At 42.8% G+C, this 20,183-nt stretch overlaps 1 protein-coding gene across 1 annotated transcript; it reads right to left on the bottom strand.

The window, feature by feature from the left end:
- Positions 1-1,202: 1,202 nt before the first annotated feature.
- LOC112663705 (olfactory receptor 9I1-like) lies at positions 1,203-2,147 on the bottom strand. The gene has a single exon (XM_025452776.2). It carries the CDS (start codon positions 2,145-2,147, stop codon positions 1,203-1,205), a length of 945 nt encoding a protein of 314 aa, XP_025308561.1.
- Between the last annotated feature and the right edge of the window lie 18,036 nt (positions 2,148-20,183).

Raw genomic sequence — 20,183 nt, 5'->3', positions numbered from 1 at the left:
GTAGAATTAATATTTGGATATAAACTTGAGTCTGAAAGCCATGCCCTACCACTGCCTGCTCTGAACAAAGGTACTCTGAGCAAAAGGATTATGAAAAAGCATTTTCTTAACTGCAAAATGGAAATCTTCTATTCAACCCTGTCTTCCTTATTTGCCTTACAGAGTTTGCATGAGGCTCAAATGAGTCCAGGCATGTGCCATAAAAATCTGTTCAAAAGCAATTCTCAAGAGCTTATCTGTTCCAGATCTGAACTTGGAGTGTGTTCTGCAATGAGCAAAGAAGACTCTGCCCTGAAGTGTTTGCTGTGTCATGCAGGAGTTAGTTACTTTCTCCTCTCCTCAGACTTTCTGCTGGGAGGTCTTTGTTTTCTGACTTTGCTGTTCCTGGGAATGGGATACTTGATAGTTAGGGATTGTTCACAAAGCAGGCAATGTGACAAGGGAAAAATGCAATGCATTTTGTCCATCAGGAACCAGGGAGTTTTCAGCTGAGGAGCCAGAGGTAAGGTGGCTTAGTTCATCTTGGAGGTATGAGAAGGAATAACAGAGCCAGGGAGCCATCAAGTGGTAAGGCAGTTTGCAAATTTCATCGTTGTGGCATGAGTAAGAAGGAAAGCTGCCCTAGAGGGTGTCTCAAGACTAGAATGGTGAAGAGGAAGGCCTGTTCTCAAACACTCCCTTCCCTTGGCCATTTGGAGACTTGGTTTTGTCTTATACAGCACTCCTTGCTTACTGAGGTTATCAGTTATTCGTGTATTAAAAGAAAAAAAAGACTCTTTAGCATTGATCACTAGAATCCCTACATGGAATCTTTGACACAGAAAAATACAAATATTAATGGAAGCAAAAAATGAGAAGGAAAAATGGAAGCCTAAGCATGGCTTCAAAGATGCAGGGTGGGATGAGATAAACTCAAGACCCCCGGGGCCTCTGAAATTCTGTAAGTTACGATATCAAAGAGTATCATAAGATTGTTGTGTGGTAAGGAATGGACTGGAGGTGGGAGAAGGAGAGGAGAAAAAAGCATCATGGGACTGCTGGAAATGAATTTTACCATATTTGCAGTTTTTCTTGTGTGCCTGCTGATACCAATCTACCTTCTCTCTATTTGTGGATCTAATTTGCATATAATGTTGGGACCTATTAGGATCTATTGATATGGGAAGAAAATGGACCAAGAGGAGAGGTCCTGTCACTCATATCTACACACTCTGGGACACCTGGAATCTACCAGTGACCTTTCTGAAGGCTGCTTTCACATCTTTGTTTCTTAGGCTATAGATCAGAGGGTTTAGCATGGGAATGAACACAGTGTAGAAGACAGACACGACCTTGTCTTCCTCCAGGGACGTGTTGGAGCTACTCCGCAGATACATGAAGATGAGAGTCCCAAAGAAAAGGGCCACAGCAGTGAGGTGGGAGGCACATGTGGAGAAAGTCTTGACCTTGCCACCTGGAGACTTCACCTTCAGAATGGCCTTGATGATGAGCAGATAGGATATCAGAATGACCAAGGCATTGGCCAAGATCACAAAGTTGCCAAAGAAGACAATGACAATCTCCGTGCTTGTTGTGTCACTGCAGGCTAGCTTCAACAGGGGTGGGACATCACAGAAGAAGAAGTTGATTTGATTGTAGTCACAGAAGGAGAGGGTGAAGGTGCATGTGGTACGCAAGATGGCTCCTGACACCCCACAGACGTAAGCTCCAACCACCAAACCCCAGCAGATTCTGGGATTCATGACCACAGTGTAGAGCAGTGGGTTGCTAATAGCGACACAGCGGTCATAGGCCATCACTGACAGCAGGAAACACTCTGTGCCTGCACAGATGGTGAAGAAAAAGAACTGTGTAGCACACTGGCCAAAGGAGATGACTGTCTTGCCTGTGGCCAGTGTGCCCAGGATCTGAGGGGTGATCACTGAGGCATAGCAGGCATCCAGCAGGGCGAGATGGCTCAGGAAGAAGTACATGGGGGTGTGGAGTTGGACATCCACTTGGATCAGAATGATCATTCCCACGTTCCCCAGAAGGGTGACAATATAAAAAATGAGAAACATCAGGAAGAGGGTAATCTCCCACATGTGGTAGTCCGTAAAGCCCATGAGAATGAACTCTGCTACTGTGGTGAGATTATTCTTGGCCATGAATTCAATTTGTACAATTGATCTGAAGATGAGAAGTAACAACAGGAACAACAAAATCCCAGAAGTGAAGGACAGATTCTTTCTCCCTATGGTGGAAATTAGCTTTATATTCCTGGGCCAATTTATAGAGCTTGCTTTTGAGAAATTCTGTACCTGGCTGATTCTCCTTGGGCATCAATGTTCTTCCACATTTTTCGGAACCGAGCCCTGAGCTGGTGTTTCTGATTCCAATTAATTCTGGTTTGTATTTGGAAATTTCTGTGAAGACGAGAGGTATACAGACTCAGATTTGGAAAGAAACTGATCAGCATGTGTTCTAGTCCCCATGGGATGCTGAAGTGTCCTCTACTGCATACCGTCTGCCTGATGATCTGGATAGCGTATCAGCCTCCATCTGTGGACAGTTCTAGCTGCTAATTCTTGTTTTGGATCTGTAATCTCTCTCTCTCTCTTTATCTTCCACACATGGGTTTCAGTTCTACTCCTTCCAGACCCTCACAGCAAATTTAATTCTTCCTCTCATGAAAGGCTTTCAGAAGTTGGAAGATGATGAATCTGCTCTTTATGTTGACAGGTCCCTCATATTACCCACTGATGTGGTTTTTAAAATTATCGGAGAAGGACAAACATTATATGGTCTCATTCATTTGGGGAATATAAATAATAGTGAAAGGGAATAGAGGGGAAGGGAGAAGAAATGGGTAGGAAATATCAGAAAGGGAGACAGAACGTGGAAGACTCCTAACTCTGGGAAACGAACTAGGGGTGGTGGAAGGGGAGGAGGGTGAGGGATGGGGGTGACTGGTTGGCGGGCACTGAGTGGGGGCACTTGACGGGATGAGCACTGGGTGTTATTCTGTATGTTGGCAAATTGAACACCAATAAAAAATAAATTTATTATTAAAAAAATAAAATTATATAATTAGTATGTGGTCAAAAGCCTTTTAGATGGCATTAAAAAGATGCAGTTTAAGAGTAAAAACTTGTAACTGGCAGATAAGAGTTCTGGAGATCAAATGGGCAGCATAGTGATTATAGTCAACAATATTGTATTATAAATATTGTATCATAGTCAACAACACTGTTGTTGCTAAAAGACTAGTTCTTAATTATCCTCACCACAAAGAGGACTCAATAACTCTGGGAGGTGATAGAGGTGCTAGTTAACACTATATATATATTGCAATGTATAAATGTTTCAAACTGACATTGTAAGCTTAAACTTACATAATATTATAAATCAGTTATAGCTCAGTAATAATAATGAAAAATAGCTAAAATCTTTCTTTCCACTTTAATTTTTACCATTTTACTTATTATGTCTTTAAAGTTTACTTATTTATTTTTATTTTAAGTAATCTCTACACCCAGTGTGGGGCTTGAACTCATGACCTTGAGATCAAGAGTCTCATGCTCTTCTGACTGAGCCAGCCAGGAACCTTTAATCTTTACCATTTGAATCTTGGGAGCTTCCTCCAGCTCAAATAAGAGGTCACTAATAAAGGAGAAACACTAATGTATCATATAAAACATGGTTTCTGGAAGTTGTTTCCCCAACCTGACTCCAGCAGCTAGGACTGGGGATGAGTCAAGTTCCATGGTTGTCACCTCTAGGGCAGACACCAAGTAGCTGAGTCTCCTTTAAAATTCACTTCCCCTCCTTGGGCTTTATTTTCTGTTCGACAAAATGGTAGGGCTAGGTTGTATGATCATTAAAATTCTTTTGTCTCTCACAAACCATGATTTGTAGTCTAGGTATATGGGTTAAATGAGGCTTTTGAAAGGACTTTCCTAATATCTATGCTAGAACATACATACTCTTTAGCTAAAAATTACTGAGTAAATAAAATATGTAGGCACTATTTTAAGTGATTTGTTACTTATGGATCTTAGGTCTGAAATTGAGTTCATCATACTTGCCAGTTCCAGATAAGTCATCATTACTGATCAAGGCAAGGCTCTTTTTTACTTTATTAATTTTCCTTCCTTCTCTCTCCATACCCAATCCTTCCCTTGCTTCTCATAGGTAACCAATCTAGTGTATGCAAAATATATATCCTCCCGTGTTTATCCTTTCATGTTGATTTAAAAATATGTGTGCCTTTAAAAAATACAGTGATTTTGATGTGGTTTAAAATTTACATACCTGGTCTTGTGATACAAATCCTTTTTCCCCCCACATGCACTACATTTTTGTGATTTGTCCATGTCATGTAGGTAAATCTAATTTGTTCTTTCTGGTTTTGCTATGGTCTTCCTTGGTATGCTTACAGCACATTTACTTATCCATTCCACCAAAGATGTTGAGGCTTGGCAAAAATTATCTTACAGTATCCTAGAAACAGCCCTTTGAGGGCTGTTATCTATTTTTTTTCTATTTATTTTTTAATGTTTTTTTTTAAAACTGGTAAGGAATTTGAACTACTGGGAGATGAATTTGTTTAAGGTGACCCAGTTTAATAAATGAAAGAGCTGGGTTCTGAACGATAATGGTTTGATGGCAAATTCTGTGCTTTTTGCGATGAATTTGTTTTGCTGCCTTTCTACATTTAATCGCATCTCTATGATTACTGAAATTAAAGGAATCTTCCTGCATTTCTTTGGGTAATCAGATCCTTCCTGTTTTCAGATCATGAAAAAGCTTGCCCGATTTCAACATCTTTCTCACCCTCTAATTCTGAAGCTGTCATAGACCATTTTGTCTATCTCATGGGAAGATCCTGGAGTTTCCTCTGAGACAAGACTGTTCAATGCGCATGACCAGGAAGTAGGTGGCCCAGATCACTGGAGTAAAGATGCAGCCATGCCGGCTTTGTGCCACATGCATGCTAAGCCCATCTCATACTTTGACTCTAATCTTTCCAGCAGCTCCAAAAGTTGGGTATAGCCATGACTATTGTATGGATAAGTAAAGTGAGGTTCAGAGATGTTAAGGAGGTTGCCTAACTTACCAGACATCTAGGAAGCAACATATGAATCTGAGACCTTCTAACTTCAAATTCTGTGGTCTTTGCTTCATATTATGCTGTCCTCTTAGGGGAAGGAAATTACTTTTTCTGCAGATTCAAGTATCAACTTTTAAAATCATGGTACTTCTAAGACTATTGGATAAATACTCAACTCCCATAGAGAAAGAAGATTAAGTTTGATTTTGGAGTTTTTTGGTGGTCCATGTCTTTTCTTCTTCTTCTTTCCTTTTGGGTTAAGATAGGCTTAGTTGGACCCAATCTCTCCTTTAGTATGTTCTTGAAGAAACTGCTTAACCAATCCCAATTTGCTTAGTAACAAAATGGGACTATAATAATGAGTTTTTGAAAAGTTAGAATGGATTTTCCCCTAATGTAGAGTCTACTTTTTTTCCAGAGAGGCAATTTCCAGTATACTTTCCAGGAAGAAGAATTTCAGGACCAGCTGGTTCCACCCAGTTTTGTATGATCTTATGTGGGAAGGAGAATCCAAGCATCTTGGATTGGGCCAGCGTAGAGGGTGGCTACTGACTTCTTGAACCCAGAATGGCTTCTAAGAGAGAAAACCAAGGTTTTTGGCCAGCAGACATTTGAGGAAGGCTTAGGGACACTTATTGACATTATAACTTGTTATATATATATATATATATATATATATATATATATACTTATAATATGCTTTGATTAAAATATGTAGGGTAGACAAATATGAGATCTCTGGAGGGAATGAGGAAAGAGAGATGGTCTTACCTAGGAGGAAGACTTCAGAGAAGAGATGGCTACTAAATCTTTGCTTAGTTTCACTTGGAATCTTCTCCAGAATTATTCTTTCTCTTTCTTGCAAAGGTTGCATCCTTTGGGGACAATGAAGGTGCTACACAAGTTAACTTTCCTCACCTTACAAGGATTGGTCTAAAAATATTATTGTCAATATTTACTGAGCTCTTGCCCTGAGTCAGATAGCATGCTAAGCACTGTAAAGGCTTTATTTCATTCCAACCTGATCTCATTAGAAGAGAATATTTATCTTTATTTTACAGTAGAGGAAACTGAAGTTTCCAAACATTAAGTATTTTGCTGGTGGTTTCACAGCTAGAAAAAGAAGATGTTTAGATTTTTAAAAAAGATTTTATTTATTCATGAGAGGCACAGAGAGAGGCGGAGACATAGGCAGGGGGAGAAGCAGACTCCCAGCGGTGAACCCAATGTGGGACTTGATCCCAGGACCCCAGGATCATGACCTGAGCTGAAGGCAGACCCTCAACCACTGGAGGTGCCCCAGAGGTTTAGATCTTAACCCTGGTCTCCCTGAGCACCAAATTGGGGTGCTGTACCACTGTAGTACCCTTCTTTTCCTAATCTTGGTAGCCATTTTTGAGCATCTTCTCCATGCCAATCAGAATGTTAAACATCCTGCATACATTATGTCATATAATTCTCACAATGATCTGTGATAGAGGTATTATTTTGTTCCGAAGGAAACTAAAACTTGAAGAGTTAAGTAACTTGTCCAAGGTCACATGACTAGTCAGTGGAAGAACCCAGATTCTTTTTGTTTTTTAAAGTAATCTACACCCAACATGGGCTTAAACTCACAACACCAAAATCTGAGTCACACATTCTATGATTAAGCTCACCAGGCACCCTGAGAAAGCCCAGATTCTAATCCAGGTCTGTCTTATTCCAAAACCAAAGCTCTAGTATGTATGATTAATCCCACCATCAACATAATCACAGGTAGTACAGTAATTTATAGTGAAGTCTTGGATCTAAGCTTTGCGGTCTAGTATCCCGCCCCCGCCCCATGAAACTGTTTATATTGTCTTTCTAAAAAAGTTTTTATTTAAGTTCCAGTTGGTTAGCATACAATGTAATATTATTTTCAGATGGACAACAGTCATTTCACACTTTCACAAAATGCCTGATGCTCCTCACCATAAGTGCTCTCCTAAATCTCCATCACCTATTTAACCCATTCCCGCATCCACCTCCCCTCTGGTTACCCCTAGTCTGTTCTCCATAGTTGAGAGTCTGTTTCTTGGTTTCCCCTCTTTCTTTTCTTCCTCTATGATAAAGAAGATGCGGTACACATATGCAATGGAATACTACTCAGCCATAAAAAAGTATGAAATCTTGCCATTTGCAATGACATGGATGGAGCTAGAGTGTATTATGCTAAGTGAAATAAGTCAGTCAGAGAAAGACAAATACCATATGATTTTACTCATATGTGGAATATATTTTCTAAAATTTATCTAGTGATACATAAACCCAAAGAGATTATAGCTATAGGTTTCTAAAACAACAACAACAAAAACCACCAAAAACCAAAAACCAAAAAAAACCCAATCTTTTGTATTTCATACAAGAGCTGAAATCCCAGTCTGAACATAGTCCCATCAGATGACAGGTTCCCATGACAATGGCCAGATTCTCTGTCCAGTTTTACCTTCCTTAGCTTGTGTGCAAGCTTACTTACTTCAGAGATAGTATCTTCAACATTACCAAGGTCATAATTACACCTTAATTACCTGGTGGGATACTCCAGTTGGAATCATCTTTGATTTGGAATTGAACTAATCTAGTTCACTTAAGCATTCTGTAGTAGGCAGCTGAGATTGCTCAGATAGATGAATGTAGCTGACAGATTCTAGGTTTCTTCTTACTAAGCAAACCAGCGAGATATTTAAAATGCTTTGGGGATGGTTTTGGGGGAAGGACGCAGTGCACACAAAGGTTGTCCTGAATCATGTGTCAGCACCTGGGACAGCCTCGGGGCTCCCAGGAACAGCTAGCCTTGTCAGGGAGAACACACTTGAGCTCATTATCTCATCTCCCCACACATTAAAAACAAATCTTGTGGGATTTCATTGAGACTCCGCGCTCATGTTAGTCTCAAAGCTCATTTGCAGATGCTGTAGGGAATGAAACTGGTTTCTCTTTGCTCTTCCCTCAGTGTCCTGCTGTCCCAGTCAGTTAGTGGTGGTGCCAGGACTGGAATTCTGAGGACTCCTGGTGAAGTCCTCTTTACACTGTGCCCACCCTTAGACCTTATGTCAAGTCTCATCTCAGGGGCTGGAAGTGAGCTGCACTGTCCACTCAGGATTTCATTAGGAAGGGTGGATTACTGATTCAGGGAGGCATGAGGCTAATGCCTCAATGAGGCTAATGAAGTCTAAACATGCTTCATTTGAATCTATACCATGAGTAGCTTGTTTGTTCGCCTTCCTTAAACATCCATTTCTGGAGTTTCTGTGGGAAACATTCTCTGGCTATTCCAGCTCTCCCTGGTCACTGACTCCCATTCTCCGTGTGTTAGAACTGAAGGCTTTGGCATTTGATTCTAGTTGTGTTACATTGTTAATGGCTATTACTTGGTGGTTAGTCTTATTGCCTAGCTCGACTGTAGAATCCATCTTGTTCCTCCCATTAATGTGTGTTCTGCTTCAGGAAAATCACTCCCATGCCCTGTATACATTTGTCCACTCATTAATATAGGATCGGAACTCTATCAGCAGGGTCTGAGAGAGGCCATGTGCTCCATTCACTCCAAGTAACATGGCAGGGATAAAAGCCCTTGATAATTAGCAAGCGTTCAGCTGAGCCAGGGTGGTTCTTGTCATTGCAGATGACAGATGGAGCAAGAATATATTACAGAGAAGGAAGGCAGCCACAGACCAGGACTTCTGGCAGTGCAGGGAATTCCATCTTCCAGTGCATTTTTGGACAATATTTATTATCATTTCCTGTAATTAAATACCTATTGAAATATCTGCGTGGTAAGAGGATGTGCCTCATATTGTGTTTCCTGTAGACAACAGAGTGGCCATTGGGACAAGATAGAGAAAAAGGAGGGAGAATATGCCAGTAATGATAACATTCCACTAAACATGCCCTGAGGAACTTGGAGAGGTGGGTGATTCCACAGTATTTATCACCTTCTTCTCCTGGCGACAGGTTGGAAAGATCTGGAGTGCTTTGATGTATTATACAATTATTTTTGTTGTTGTTCTTGTTCATATCAAGCCTAGGACTTTTGCTTTGACTTGGAAGAGATGTCTCTTAGGTTTGTTTCCTTAAAAAAAAGAAAGATGTGAGATAAGAGTTTGGGGGCCAGTGCGTCACTGAGGGAGCAATCATAGAAGAGATCTGTAAAGGAGTGAAGGAAGCAGAAACTAGCAGAGCAGAGATAGAGTTTTAGTTGGAGTCTAGCCTGATCCTTAGGGCCACTCTGGAGTGTGAATTACACCCTGACTCAGTTCTGCCTCAAGGCAAGGGATTTGGTCTTTTGGAGTCCATCCTGACTGCTCACGGACCATGGGCTGCCCCACAGAGTGGAAGTGTGACCCCCTTTGGGGAGGTGGATCCCTTGGCTGAGGGCACTGCTCCAGAGAAGGCTATAGCTGTGAGCTCTTAGCTGCCAACACTCACAGGAGCTGCAGGTGGCCGTGCTGATCTGGAAACTGGGATACTCAGGGATGCTCTCTGTTCCTGATAGACTTTTCTCTTTACCATGTGAAGTAGAGACAGCTCAAGGCGGGCAATAAGAAAGATGCTTCAGTGCAATCCCTATCACAATTTCAGTGGTATTTTAAAAAAAGATTTTATTTTATCTGAGAGGGAGGGAGAGAGATAGAGAGAGAGAGGGAGAGAGAGAGAACAAGCAGGGGGAGGGACAGAGGGAGAGGGAGAAGCAGACTCCCCACTGAGCAGGCAGCCGGATGTCGGGCTGGATCCCAGGACCCTGAGATCATGACCTGAGCCAAAGGTAGATGCTTAACTGACGGACCCACCCAGGTGCCCCTCCAGTGGTATTTTTTTCATAGAAACAAAATAGACAATCCTAAAATTCACCTGGAACCGCCAAAGGCTCTGAATAGCCAAAGCAATCCTGAGAAAGAACAGAAGCTGGCTGCAACACACTCCCTGGTTTCGGACTCTACTACAGAGCTATCGTAATCAAGACAAGATAGTACTGGCACAAAATTTCATTATATAAAGCAATGGAATAGACTAGAAAGTAACACTTATTTATTTACTTTTATTTTCAGATTTTATTTATTCATGAGAGCGCAGAGAGAGGCAGAGACATAGGCAGAGGGAGAGGAAGGCTCCTTACAGGGAGCCTGATGTGGGACTCGATCCCTGAACTGGGATCATGCTCTAAGCCAAAGGCAGATGCTCAACTTCTGAGCCACCCAGAGGTCCCAGGATTATTTATTTATTTTTCAAAATATAGTTGACACACAATGTGACATTAGTTTCAGGGGTACGACACAGTGATGGGATGAGTCTATACTTCACGCTATGCTCACCCGCAATCATAAATACCAGCTGTCACCATACAGTGTTGTTGCACCATGACAGATTACATTCTCTATGCTATACAAGCAAGGCCTCTTAAGATTCCACATGTAAGGGTGTCACACAGTATTTGTCTTTCTCCACCTGACTTATCTTACTTAGGATAATGCCCTCAACCTCCATCCGTGTTGTCACAAATAGCAGGATTTCCTTCCTTATTATGGCCAAGTAATGTTCCATTGTGTATATAGCATTTTTTTTTGGCCTGTCTCTAATCCATATTTCTCAGAATTTGGAGCAACTGTTTAAAACCTACATCAATTCTATAATTTCCCTATATTAAAATCATTCACTGATGTCTCATTGCACTTAAAAAAAAACCCTAATTTCCTATTCTGGCCTGTGAGATCTTTTTTTTTTTTTTTAAAGATTTGTTTATTTATTCATGAGAGACACAGAAAGAGGCAGAGTCATAGGCAGAGGGAGAAGCAGGCTCCCCATAGGGAGCCAATGTGGGACTTGATTCCAGGACCCAGGGATCATGCCTTGAGTGGAAGGCAAGAAACTCAACTGCTGAGTCACCCAGGCATCCCTGGCCTGTGAGATCTTATGTAATCTACCCTCTGTGTACCTCCCTTCTTCATCGCCTACTGCCCTCTGTCTAATACTTGAAATCCCAACTTATCTCTGCCCCAGGCTCTTTGCACTTGCTGTTCCCTCTGTCTGAAATGCTCTTCAAACAAAAAGATGCTCTTGTGTGTTCTTTTCATGCTGGTCCTAGTGTCAATGCCATGTCAGAGACCATTTCTGACTTCGAGTCCCCCTTCTCTGCCACTATCCCAGCCTATCACATCATCTTGTGTTTGTTGATAACCCTATTTTCTGTCTCTGCCTATTAGAATGTAAGCCCCAGGAAGGCAGAAGAATTTAATCTATTTTGTTCACAGCTATATGACCAGTACCTAGAACACTTCTGGGTACACATTAGGTGCTCAAATATTTGTCAAATAAAAGGAGACATCCTTAATGTTTCTATTATTCAGTCAGAAAAGTCAAACGCTTCATTGGAAGAATGAGCAACGTATACGAATGCTAAATTTGCAAAAGAAGAAATAAATATCTAAACATTTGAAAAATGTTTAACATCACAATAAATTAAAAAAAAATTACACTTTATGTAGCCCAGAGCTACCCTTTTGCTTTCATAATCACCAAATAGATAAAGAAGACCAAGATCAAGGTCATACCCAGCGAGGTGCTGGGCAACAGGCTCCTCAGACACTGTGGAGTTCTGGAAAGCATCTTACAATCAGTTTTATTAATTTGTATAAAGACCCTCACAAATGAAAATGCCTTTCTTCCCATCATTCTGCTTCTAGGAAGTTACCTCACAGAAATATTCCTTAATATCTACTCAGGTCTGTAGTCATTACTGTTATTTTATAATAAAAATTTGAAAATATCAAAGCGACCAAATCATTTAGGTGTAATAGGATATTTTGGATGTGAGGAGCTGGGGCTCAAACACGAACATCTCCCAGTACATGTTTGCTTGGATGCGGTGCATGGGGTGAAGCTGAGAAGGGCCACAGATGAACATGGCAATCCCCATGGAGGTTTAGGAATGTAAAGTATCCTTGGGGGCCTGGGTTGGGGTGGTCTTGTGCAGAATTAGCCCTAAAGGAATGAGGGTGTGTGTGTGGGTCTTCCTGGTGGGCGGGGCCACATTGTTGGTGGTGGGTGTACAAGTAGCTGATGCGGGAGATGTACTCATCCAGTTCTGTTGGTGCATGAGGCTGGAAGGTGGAATATTTCAAGATGTAGCACTTCGGGGCAGAAGCTGACACACTGTGGTACCACATGTACTGTGGCCAGGCTTGGACTGCAACACGATGGTTCAGCACGAGGGTGTCTCTGTGGAACGGGAGAGGTTCTGGGAAATATCGAGTTGGGGGGAGTATGAATCAAATGTGACCTCATGCGACCACCAGGGTGGAAAGCACTCAGGGTATAATGCTGAGTGGACACCAGTGTTGGAGGAATGTTTAAATTTTTAAAATTTTCCCCACGTGAAGATAACAAATACCGTATATATTTTTTTAAATATGCACAGAAACTTTTATTTATATTGGAAGTCCAAAATAATGAACCGACAACTATTGGAGTTCAGCAAGGTTTCTAAGTGACAGGACCTGCATAAATGATTATCAACAGACTTCTCTACGTGAGCAGTGATCGATACAACAATGCAAGGGGAACCGAAAGGCCTGAGGGAGGAACGGAGTGACTAGAAGGGAGGTGTTATGTCTCCTGGGTGGTACAGGCTTAGCGTTGCAAGTGCGTGTGTCCTATGTACAGCAACAAGAAATACCACACAGCTTTATTAAATTAATGCTACTAAATTGTATCAAAGTGTCTCAATTCCCTTTTGGTCAAGATTAATGCTATTCAAATGATATATATATATATATAATATACTTCCATTCCTCATGGGTCTCTCCTCTACCCAAGGGTTTTGAGGATTTCCACATACAATAAAATTTGGGGACATCTTTTGCCTTCAGGTTATCATGGCTACCTTTGAGATTGTTCAAGTGCATGTGGTACATCAGACATGGACCATCTCGCTACCCCTGTGGCAAGTTTGGGAGTTAGTTTTTTTCTTCCTGTGATTGTTCAGACATTTAGGGTATAGAGTCTCGGGGCTTCATGTTCAATGGTGCCAACATCATGAGCAGCCCATTGAAAGGCCCCACCACTTCCCACGGGGTTGGTGTCCACACCACAGATCCCTCCCACCTGAGTAGCTTTAGTACAGTTACATTTTCTCTCCTTAACTCCTCTCAGTGGAACAGTATATATAGAAATAGTGTAAAATATGTGTAAATTTCTCTAGAAAAAATTTCTGGAAGGATATTCCTAGTACCAGACTCTGTCCTGTGTGTCTTCTGTGTATCACCTGTAATCTCTGGGTCCATCTCAGGACTCAACTCACTTAAATCCCCAGCACAGAGGAGGATTTGAAACTACCCAGGCTACTGCCAGAGCTTATGAGCTAAATAACTATGTTCTAGGATCTTTCCCTCTAACTGTTAACAGTGCCTATTAGAGTAGTTTGGTGATAAGGATTACATTTCTTCATTTATACTTTTTTTGACCTTGGCCAAAGTTTCTGTCCTGAACAGTTGTATTTATAATCAGCCAGCTGATACCAGGGAGTACAGGATAGTGGTTAAGAACGAGGTGCGTGGAGTCAGCCCTCCCCTGGTTCTGATCCCACCTGTGTGATCACGGGTGGTCATCGCACCTCTCTGAGCCTCTGCATCCTCACTAGGAGAGGTGATGTCTACCTCAGGGGGTCATTTTCGGGAGCCCACCATGAGTTACCTTAGATAAAACTGGTGTGGTGTGCTGGGCATGGCCCAAAGGCCTGTATGTATTGACCACTAATCTTAGTTGAGTAAAGGGGTCCGCAGGCTGATGGGACTCCACGTAATCACTTATTTCATCGCTGAGCCCTCACAATGAGATTGGCCTGAAGGAGTCATGCTGAGGACAACCCCTCAGAGAATGGAATGCAGTGGGATCTCTCTGTTCCCCCAACCCCTAAATGAGATTTAATTATGGCAGGAGCTGTCAGACAGGACAAAGTGTGAATGGGGAGGAATTGAGACAGCTAACTTTGCAGGAACTCTTTTCTGAAGGTTTCTCATCTCTGGAGATCAGAGAAGCCTAATTAGCAGCTCAGGGCCTGATTAGAGAAGCCCCATCAGTGAAAAGCGCCCCTGCCCCGGTCTAATTGCCTTCCTGGAATGCCCAGGACAGGGCAGAGATGCAGGCACCTATTAATAGGTGTACTTGTGGATGCTGGGGCTTGAAAGTGACAGGTGCTGAACATGCTTATTCCTCTGGCCCCCCAAAGCCCCACTTAGACACCACATTCTGCTCTGCCCCTCACCTCACCCCTGGCCCCGTTTTCTGGATTGGTCCCACTGGAGGTGAGTGTGAACAATGGCAGATCCCAGAGAAAAGGAACTGCAGTCCAGATGCAAAGTGAACTTGACAATATGAATCTTGGTTTCCTCTCACGTAAAACAAGTGTATCTCTTTTTCTTCTTAAGAGAATAGAGCCAAAGCTAGTACTCACTGGGGAGCCCAGTGTGCTCGGAGTTACTAGTCGCTTCCCCCTTGCAGTGACCCATGACACTTAGCCTTTGGGGTTTTAGTTTCTTCATCTATAACATGGGACTTATGATGATGCCTCTCACACCTGCTTCAGAGGATTGTTTTCAGAATAAGAATATACAAGGTAGGTGAGACCCCATGGAAAATGAAGACAACAAAGTAAGTATCAAGAGCAAACAGCTACCTTATTGAATCTTTGAGAAGCTTGGAACTCTCTGGCACGCATGTGGAATGTGATAGTACTGGCATTACAGCAAGAGCTGTTAGCTGTAAGTGGGCTCTAAAACAGAGTGATCCCCTTGGTGGGAGATTTATTTATTAATTTATTTTAAAGATTTACTTATTTGTTTATTCATGAGAGACACAGAAAGAGAGACAGAGATATAGGCAGAGGGAAAAGCAGGTTCCCCACGGGGAGCCTGATGTGGGACTCCATCCCAGGACCCCGGGATCACGCTCTGACCAAAGGCAGATTCTAAACCACTGAGCCTCCCAGGTGCCTTCCTTGGTGGGAGATCTAAGGTCTTCATCACTATGATTTGTCAGGAAGGGTCACTAGTAGCTCAAAGACCAGTCATCAGCGATGCTGCAGAGAGGGTTTCTGTTGTGGGTGAGAGATAAATCTAGATTCTTACAGCTAGGATCCATGAAGCTACTTGTGCTAGGTACTGGGCTGAGCTGCCCCTAAGGCAAGAGAACTGAAGTCTCTCATTTAGGAGTGGTCAGCTGGGCACTGACTTTGGGAGAGGCTCTGAGGAGGTCAGGGGTTGAAGGAGCCCCATCCAGAGCAAAAGAGACCTGATACTCATGCTTTAAAGGCTGGCTCTGTCTAGGTGTCCCCATCACCACATCCTTTCTTCTCCCAATCCTCTTTTAAATGAAGGTGATCCATCTGTCCTCACCTCTCTCTCAGAAGTGGAGATCTCAAGTAGTTGTGGGCATCAGAAAAGCAATACTACAGCTCAGAAAAGGAGGAGCTATCTTGGCAGGAGAGTGTCTTGTGAGGCTGAGAGTGAATCTGGGCTCTAATCACTCCTAGCCTCTTCCACTGGCAGTTTGCTTCTAGGCAAGACCCACCTCATCTCGGTGCCTCTCCCTTGTCATCTTTGCGTACCCTATCTGAAGGCAGAAGGGCAAAACCATGACCTTTAGAGCCTCCTTTACATTCCAAGATGCTACTGTGCACTCAGCCCAGGTAGCAGATGGGTCAGAGCAGGCCCTGGTGAAGGAGAAGTGGAGGGATTTGGAGTCAGCATTTGGATAGACTTCATATGCTGTTTTAGAAGTTGGTTGTTGGACCACAAAGTGAAGAAGAACCATTTCCATTTTTCAGATCTTTCCCCCATACCTCCCATCTATATCACCACCGTGGGGAAGGGCTGGGCAGTGTGGTGGGAAGTGTTCTGGGTCCCAGTTCTGTCTTTTCTTTCTAGCGGTGTGACTTTTGGGCAAGTCTGTTGCTCCTTCTGAGTCCCACTTCCCTCATCTGAAAGTGGGTTGTGTGAGGATCAGATGTGATAATGGGTGTGCTGATAATGGGGGGTCCTAAGAGTCATTTGTAATTTGGGGAAGGGGAAGCTCACACCTTCCCTGGTGTGCAACAGAATCAATGTTTATTTATTTATTTACAATTTTATTTATTTATTCGTGAGAGACACACAGAGAGAGGCAGAGACATAGGCAGAAGGAGAAGCAGGCTCCTTGCAGGGAGCCCGATGTGGGACTCGATCCCAGGACTCTGGGATCATGACCTGAGCCGAAGGTAGATGCTCAATTGCGTCTTCCAGGTGCCCCAGGTGCCCAGAATCAATGCTTACTGAACACACGATATGCCATCTCATTTCATCCTGCAACACTCCTGTGACTTAGGGAGCTGCATGTCCATCTTCTAGAAGAACGAGCTGAGGCCCAGAGGCTGTAGGCAGCTGGCTGGGGTCTGACCCCACTGTGCCAGAACAGAAAAGTAGCCTCCCTTGGTGACAGCATGCTGGCTCTGCCTTTCTGCTATTTGCAGGGAGGCTTGCTGGAAAATCTTTTCCTATGTCTTTATGAGTTTAAATCAAACTAGAAAATGACCAACTGAAGTTCTTTTTTTTTTTTTCCAAACAAGTTTTTGAGGACTCTATTTTGATCTCTAGGTTGAGCCGCTTTGTTACCAGAACACAGGCAGAGTGTAGGTGGAAGAAGCCGCTATGTGTTTCACCATTGAAACTTTCCGAGGACCCAAGTCCCCCCTAACACTTTGAGTAGCAGTCAAAGCATCTTGTACTTCATTTCTTTGTTCCTTTTTCCTCTTCAGGTCATCACAGGCAGATGATCCCAGTTCTATTATAGTGGCAGAGGGGGAATAACTGTCATCCATGTCTCTTTAGTTCTATATATTCATCACGACATCCCCGGCATCCAGAACCCTGTCTGGCACAGAGTATAAAAGCAGATCTTTTATGAATCTTTGTTGCGTACTTCCAGCTGAGAGCAGTGGCTACATAACTTTAAGCTCATCATACCACCTTTGTATCTCACCATTTTTAAATGACTTTAAACCTGCCTTGGAAGATCTAAGTGGATTAGTTTTGCTGAGCTATATAAATACTCCTCAGATCCATGGCAGTATATTTTCCACAGCATGCGTTATTGCAAAGATGGTGTCTGGACACTTAGAACAATCCCTTCCAAGTGCAAACTTTTTACTTTTATTTTATTTTTTTTAACTTTTTACTTTTAAAATCATCTCTGCATGTATTTTTATTGTTTGATTCATGGCAGCCCCTCGGCTCCTAGGACAGTGTTTCCTCTGCTCTATGACAGATAAACACCAAAGTCCATGGGGCTTTCTTTCTTCTGGTACCCCTGTTAGTTTTTTGAGGTTCAGTGGAAATTTGAGGGAGAATCCTTCATCTCAGAAAGCAGGCGATCCTGAGGTCTTTCTCCTTTAGCTTTGGAGATTGTAAGAATTACACATTTTAGGTGTGTTTATGGTGGGCTGTGGGTCTTGAGCACAGGTGACAAGGGGTGGGAGGAAAGACAACCTAGACTTACAGAGGTCTGCCCAGGGAGGCCTGTGTGCAAATAAACTATTTCTGTGTTGGATCAACTATTAGATAACAGATCGCTGAGAATGTGAAATGCTGATGTTGCTCAACATGGAGCGTGGTGGGTTCGTGATGACATTAAGGATGCACTTTCTTCCTGTGCATCCTTACGAGTGAGCAATTTCCACTATTTTACCAGCTTCAAAAACAGGAAACGGCTGCTTCAATGATCTATTCATATTTCCTCAGCAATTTAGTCTATCTAGGTTGTCTGGGATGAAATAGTTTCCTCGGAGGCCACATTGAGGCAGGCCCCCTGTGGGTCTTCTCTCTGCCTGAAGATTTTGTGGAGTGCTATGTGTTTTCCCTGACTCCATCATTAGGAAACCAACTGACTGTTCTAGCTAGAATTATTGATCATTTTGAATGGGTTCAGGAATTTAGACAGCATATCAGAGGCAAGGCAGGCCTGTTTTTGGAGCAGCCAAACTTTCTGGCTCCTCCGCAGACCAACAGACCTCGGCAACTTTGGTTTTCTTTAAAATCGTCCTCTGCCCTTGGCAAAATGGGACTACCTGACACTCAGAAAAATCACATGGAGGTGTGTTTTGAGTTAAGGCAACCTCCATGCAGTTCACCATCTCAAAATGGAGGCCTCGGCCATTTTAGGAACCTGGATTTATGAGGATTTCAGGAGCCGGCTGCAGTAGCACAGACCCGGAGTCCTTCCTAAGCTTTCTATTTTCTCCCTTGAGCATCTGCCTTTCTTCATCACCCATAGATCAGTCTGACTTGGGTTGAATCACCGTTTGTGCCCTGTCTTTCCAGAACCCATTTGGCAAAGTCTTCTGGAGGCACTCTTATTGGTCTAATGATGATAGGGCTACTTATTCAGATTGTGCTGGCATCTGGCAAAGAGGCAATTTTATTTTGCATTTATTTATTCATAAATATTTCTTTCCAAAAGAGACTTGAAGTGGCTTATAAAAATGCACGGCATGTACTAAGATACAATAAATTAAAAATGAGGGATGAGATCTGGGCAAAGTGCAGATAGGTGGTAGATGATGCGGAGGAGCCAGGAGCAAGGCTAGTTCACATGGCCTTTGTCTTGCTGCTACTTTGAGCTGTGCTAGAGATGATGGCTCCTTGGTGGCTGCACACTCTTCATCAGAGTCTGATTCTGATGGGAGCCCTGTGCATCTTTCTACCCTCCCATCCCTGCAGATAAGACATGACAGAAACAGGTGATACAGCAAAAGGGGAGATGTATGCAGTGTTTCCAACTCAAAATTAGAACAGTTTCCCCAAAATCTTTATTTAACTCATGTTCCTTCCCTCCTTGCCCAAATGTAGTGGGTCATTTATGTAAAGCTGCTAAAAAATTACAGGCATAAAAATGTTGCTCCTTACCTGATAATTCATTACGACCATACTCATGAGTCAATGAATAGGGGCTGGGGTCATGGCTGGGAGACCAACAGATGTGGTTCAAATCCTAGTTTCATGGTTTTATTTCAACCACATCAATTCCTCTTTGCAGGCCTTTGTCTTTCGGGCCAAAAATAGAGACAATGACAATATATTTTGGGGTGAGGTGTTGTGAGAAGTAAATGGGGCAGTTGATGTAAAGCACCTAGAACAGTATCTAGCACACAGGGAGGGCTATCTCCCTGCCATTCTTCATTAACATGATCAAGATGTGTTCTTTCCAGCTCTCAGTGGACTTTTAAGAGGAGAAATGAGACCCTCATGTTACAGAACAGGCTACAGCATAGAGGTGCTTCTGTGTAGCCTCTTCATGTGAGGACACAGACCCAGAGACAGGAGATAGTGACTTCAGTTTACACAGTCCATCTGGGCAGAAACCAGGCTTGAATTCATGCTGGAGATGCAGTTTCCACTCTTCCTACTATCTCTACTCTCCCGGGTTTGTCCTATTCAGCTGCCTCTCCCCTAGTGTGACACTTCTCCCTCCAAGGAAAATAGCTTCTGTCCCCCAGAGGAGACCTAAAAGTGTCTAGAATGAAGTGGGTCTCCTGACCCATGCCTCCCCAGCTCGGGCTGTGAAACCTGACCGCTGCATCTCAGCTCCTGGGCCAAAGCGATGAGCCCTGGGGTAAGTTAGTGGAAATAAAACAAATTTGGAGCCAGAAGTCCTGGTGCCATTTCTTAACTGTGTGCCCTTGGGAAAGTTGATCTAACCACCCCATGCCTCAGTGATAAAATGGAGATCAATGACATTTTTGAACGGCAGAACAACCTCGTGGCTGAAAAGTCATTTTTGTAACAATTAAGTGCATTGACCCTTTCCTGCATACTAGGAACAGTGCATGGAAACAGTGCATCCGCGAAGTATATCTTTTACTTCTTACAGCACAGCACTGCTGTTCTTTGTTTTTTCTTTTTAAAAGATTTTATTTATTTATTCATGAGAGATACAGAGAGAAAGAAAGACAGAAACAAGAAGAGGGAGAAGCAGGCTCCCTGCAGGGAGCCTGATGTAGGACTTGATCCCAGGACCCCAGGATCATGACCTGAGCCAAAGG

The sequence above is a fragment of the Canis lupus genome, chromosome 18 (genome assembly GCF_003254725.2).
Source record: "Canis lupus dingo isolate Sandy chromosome 18, ASM325472v2, whole genome shotgun sequence".
NCBI classification, from domain to species: domain Eukaryota; kingdom Metazoa; phylum Chordata; class Mammalia; order Carnivora; family Canidae; genus Canis; species Canis lupus.
The sequence above is the reverse complement of the archived record's forward strand: the minus strand, read 5'-3'. Positions and strand labels throughout refer to the sequence as shown.

Bases quoted from the DNA above. Each gene is read 5' to 3' on its own strand.
- LOC112663705 (XM_025452776.2), bottom strand. From the start codon at position 2,147: ATGGCCAAGAATAATCTCACCACAGTAGCAGAGTTCATTCTCATGGGC.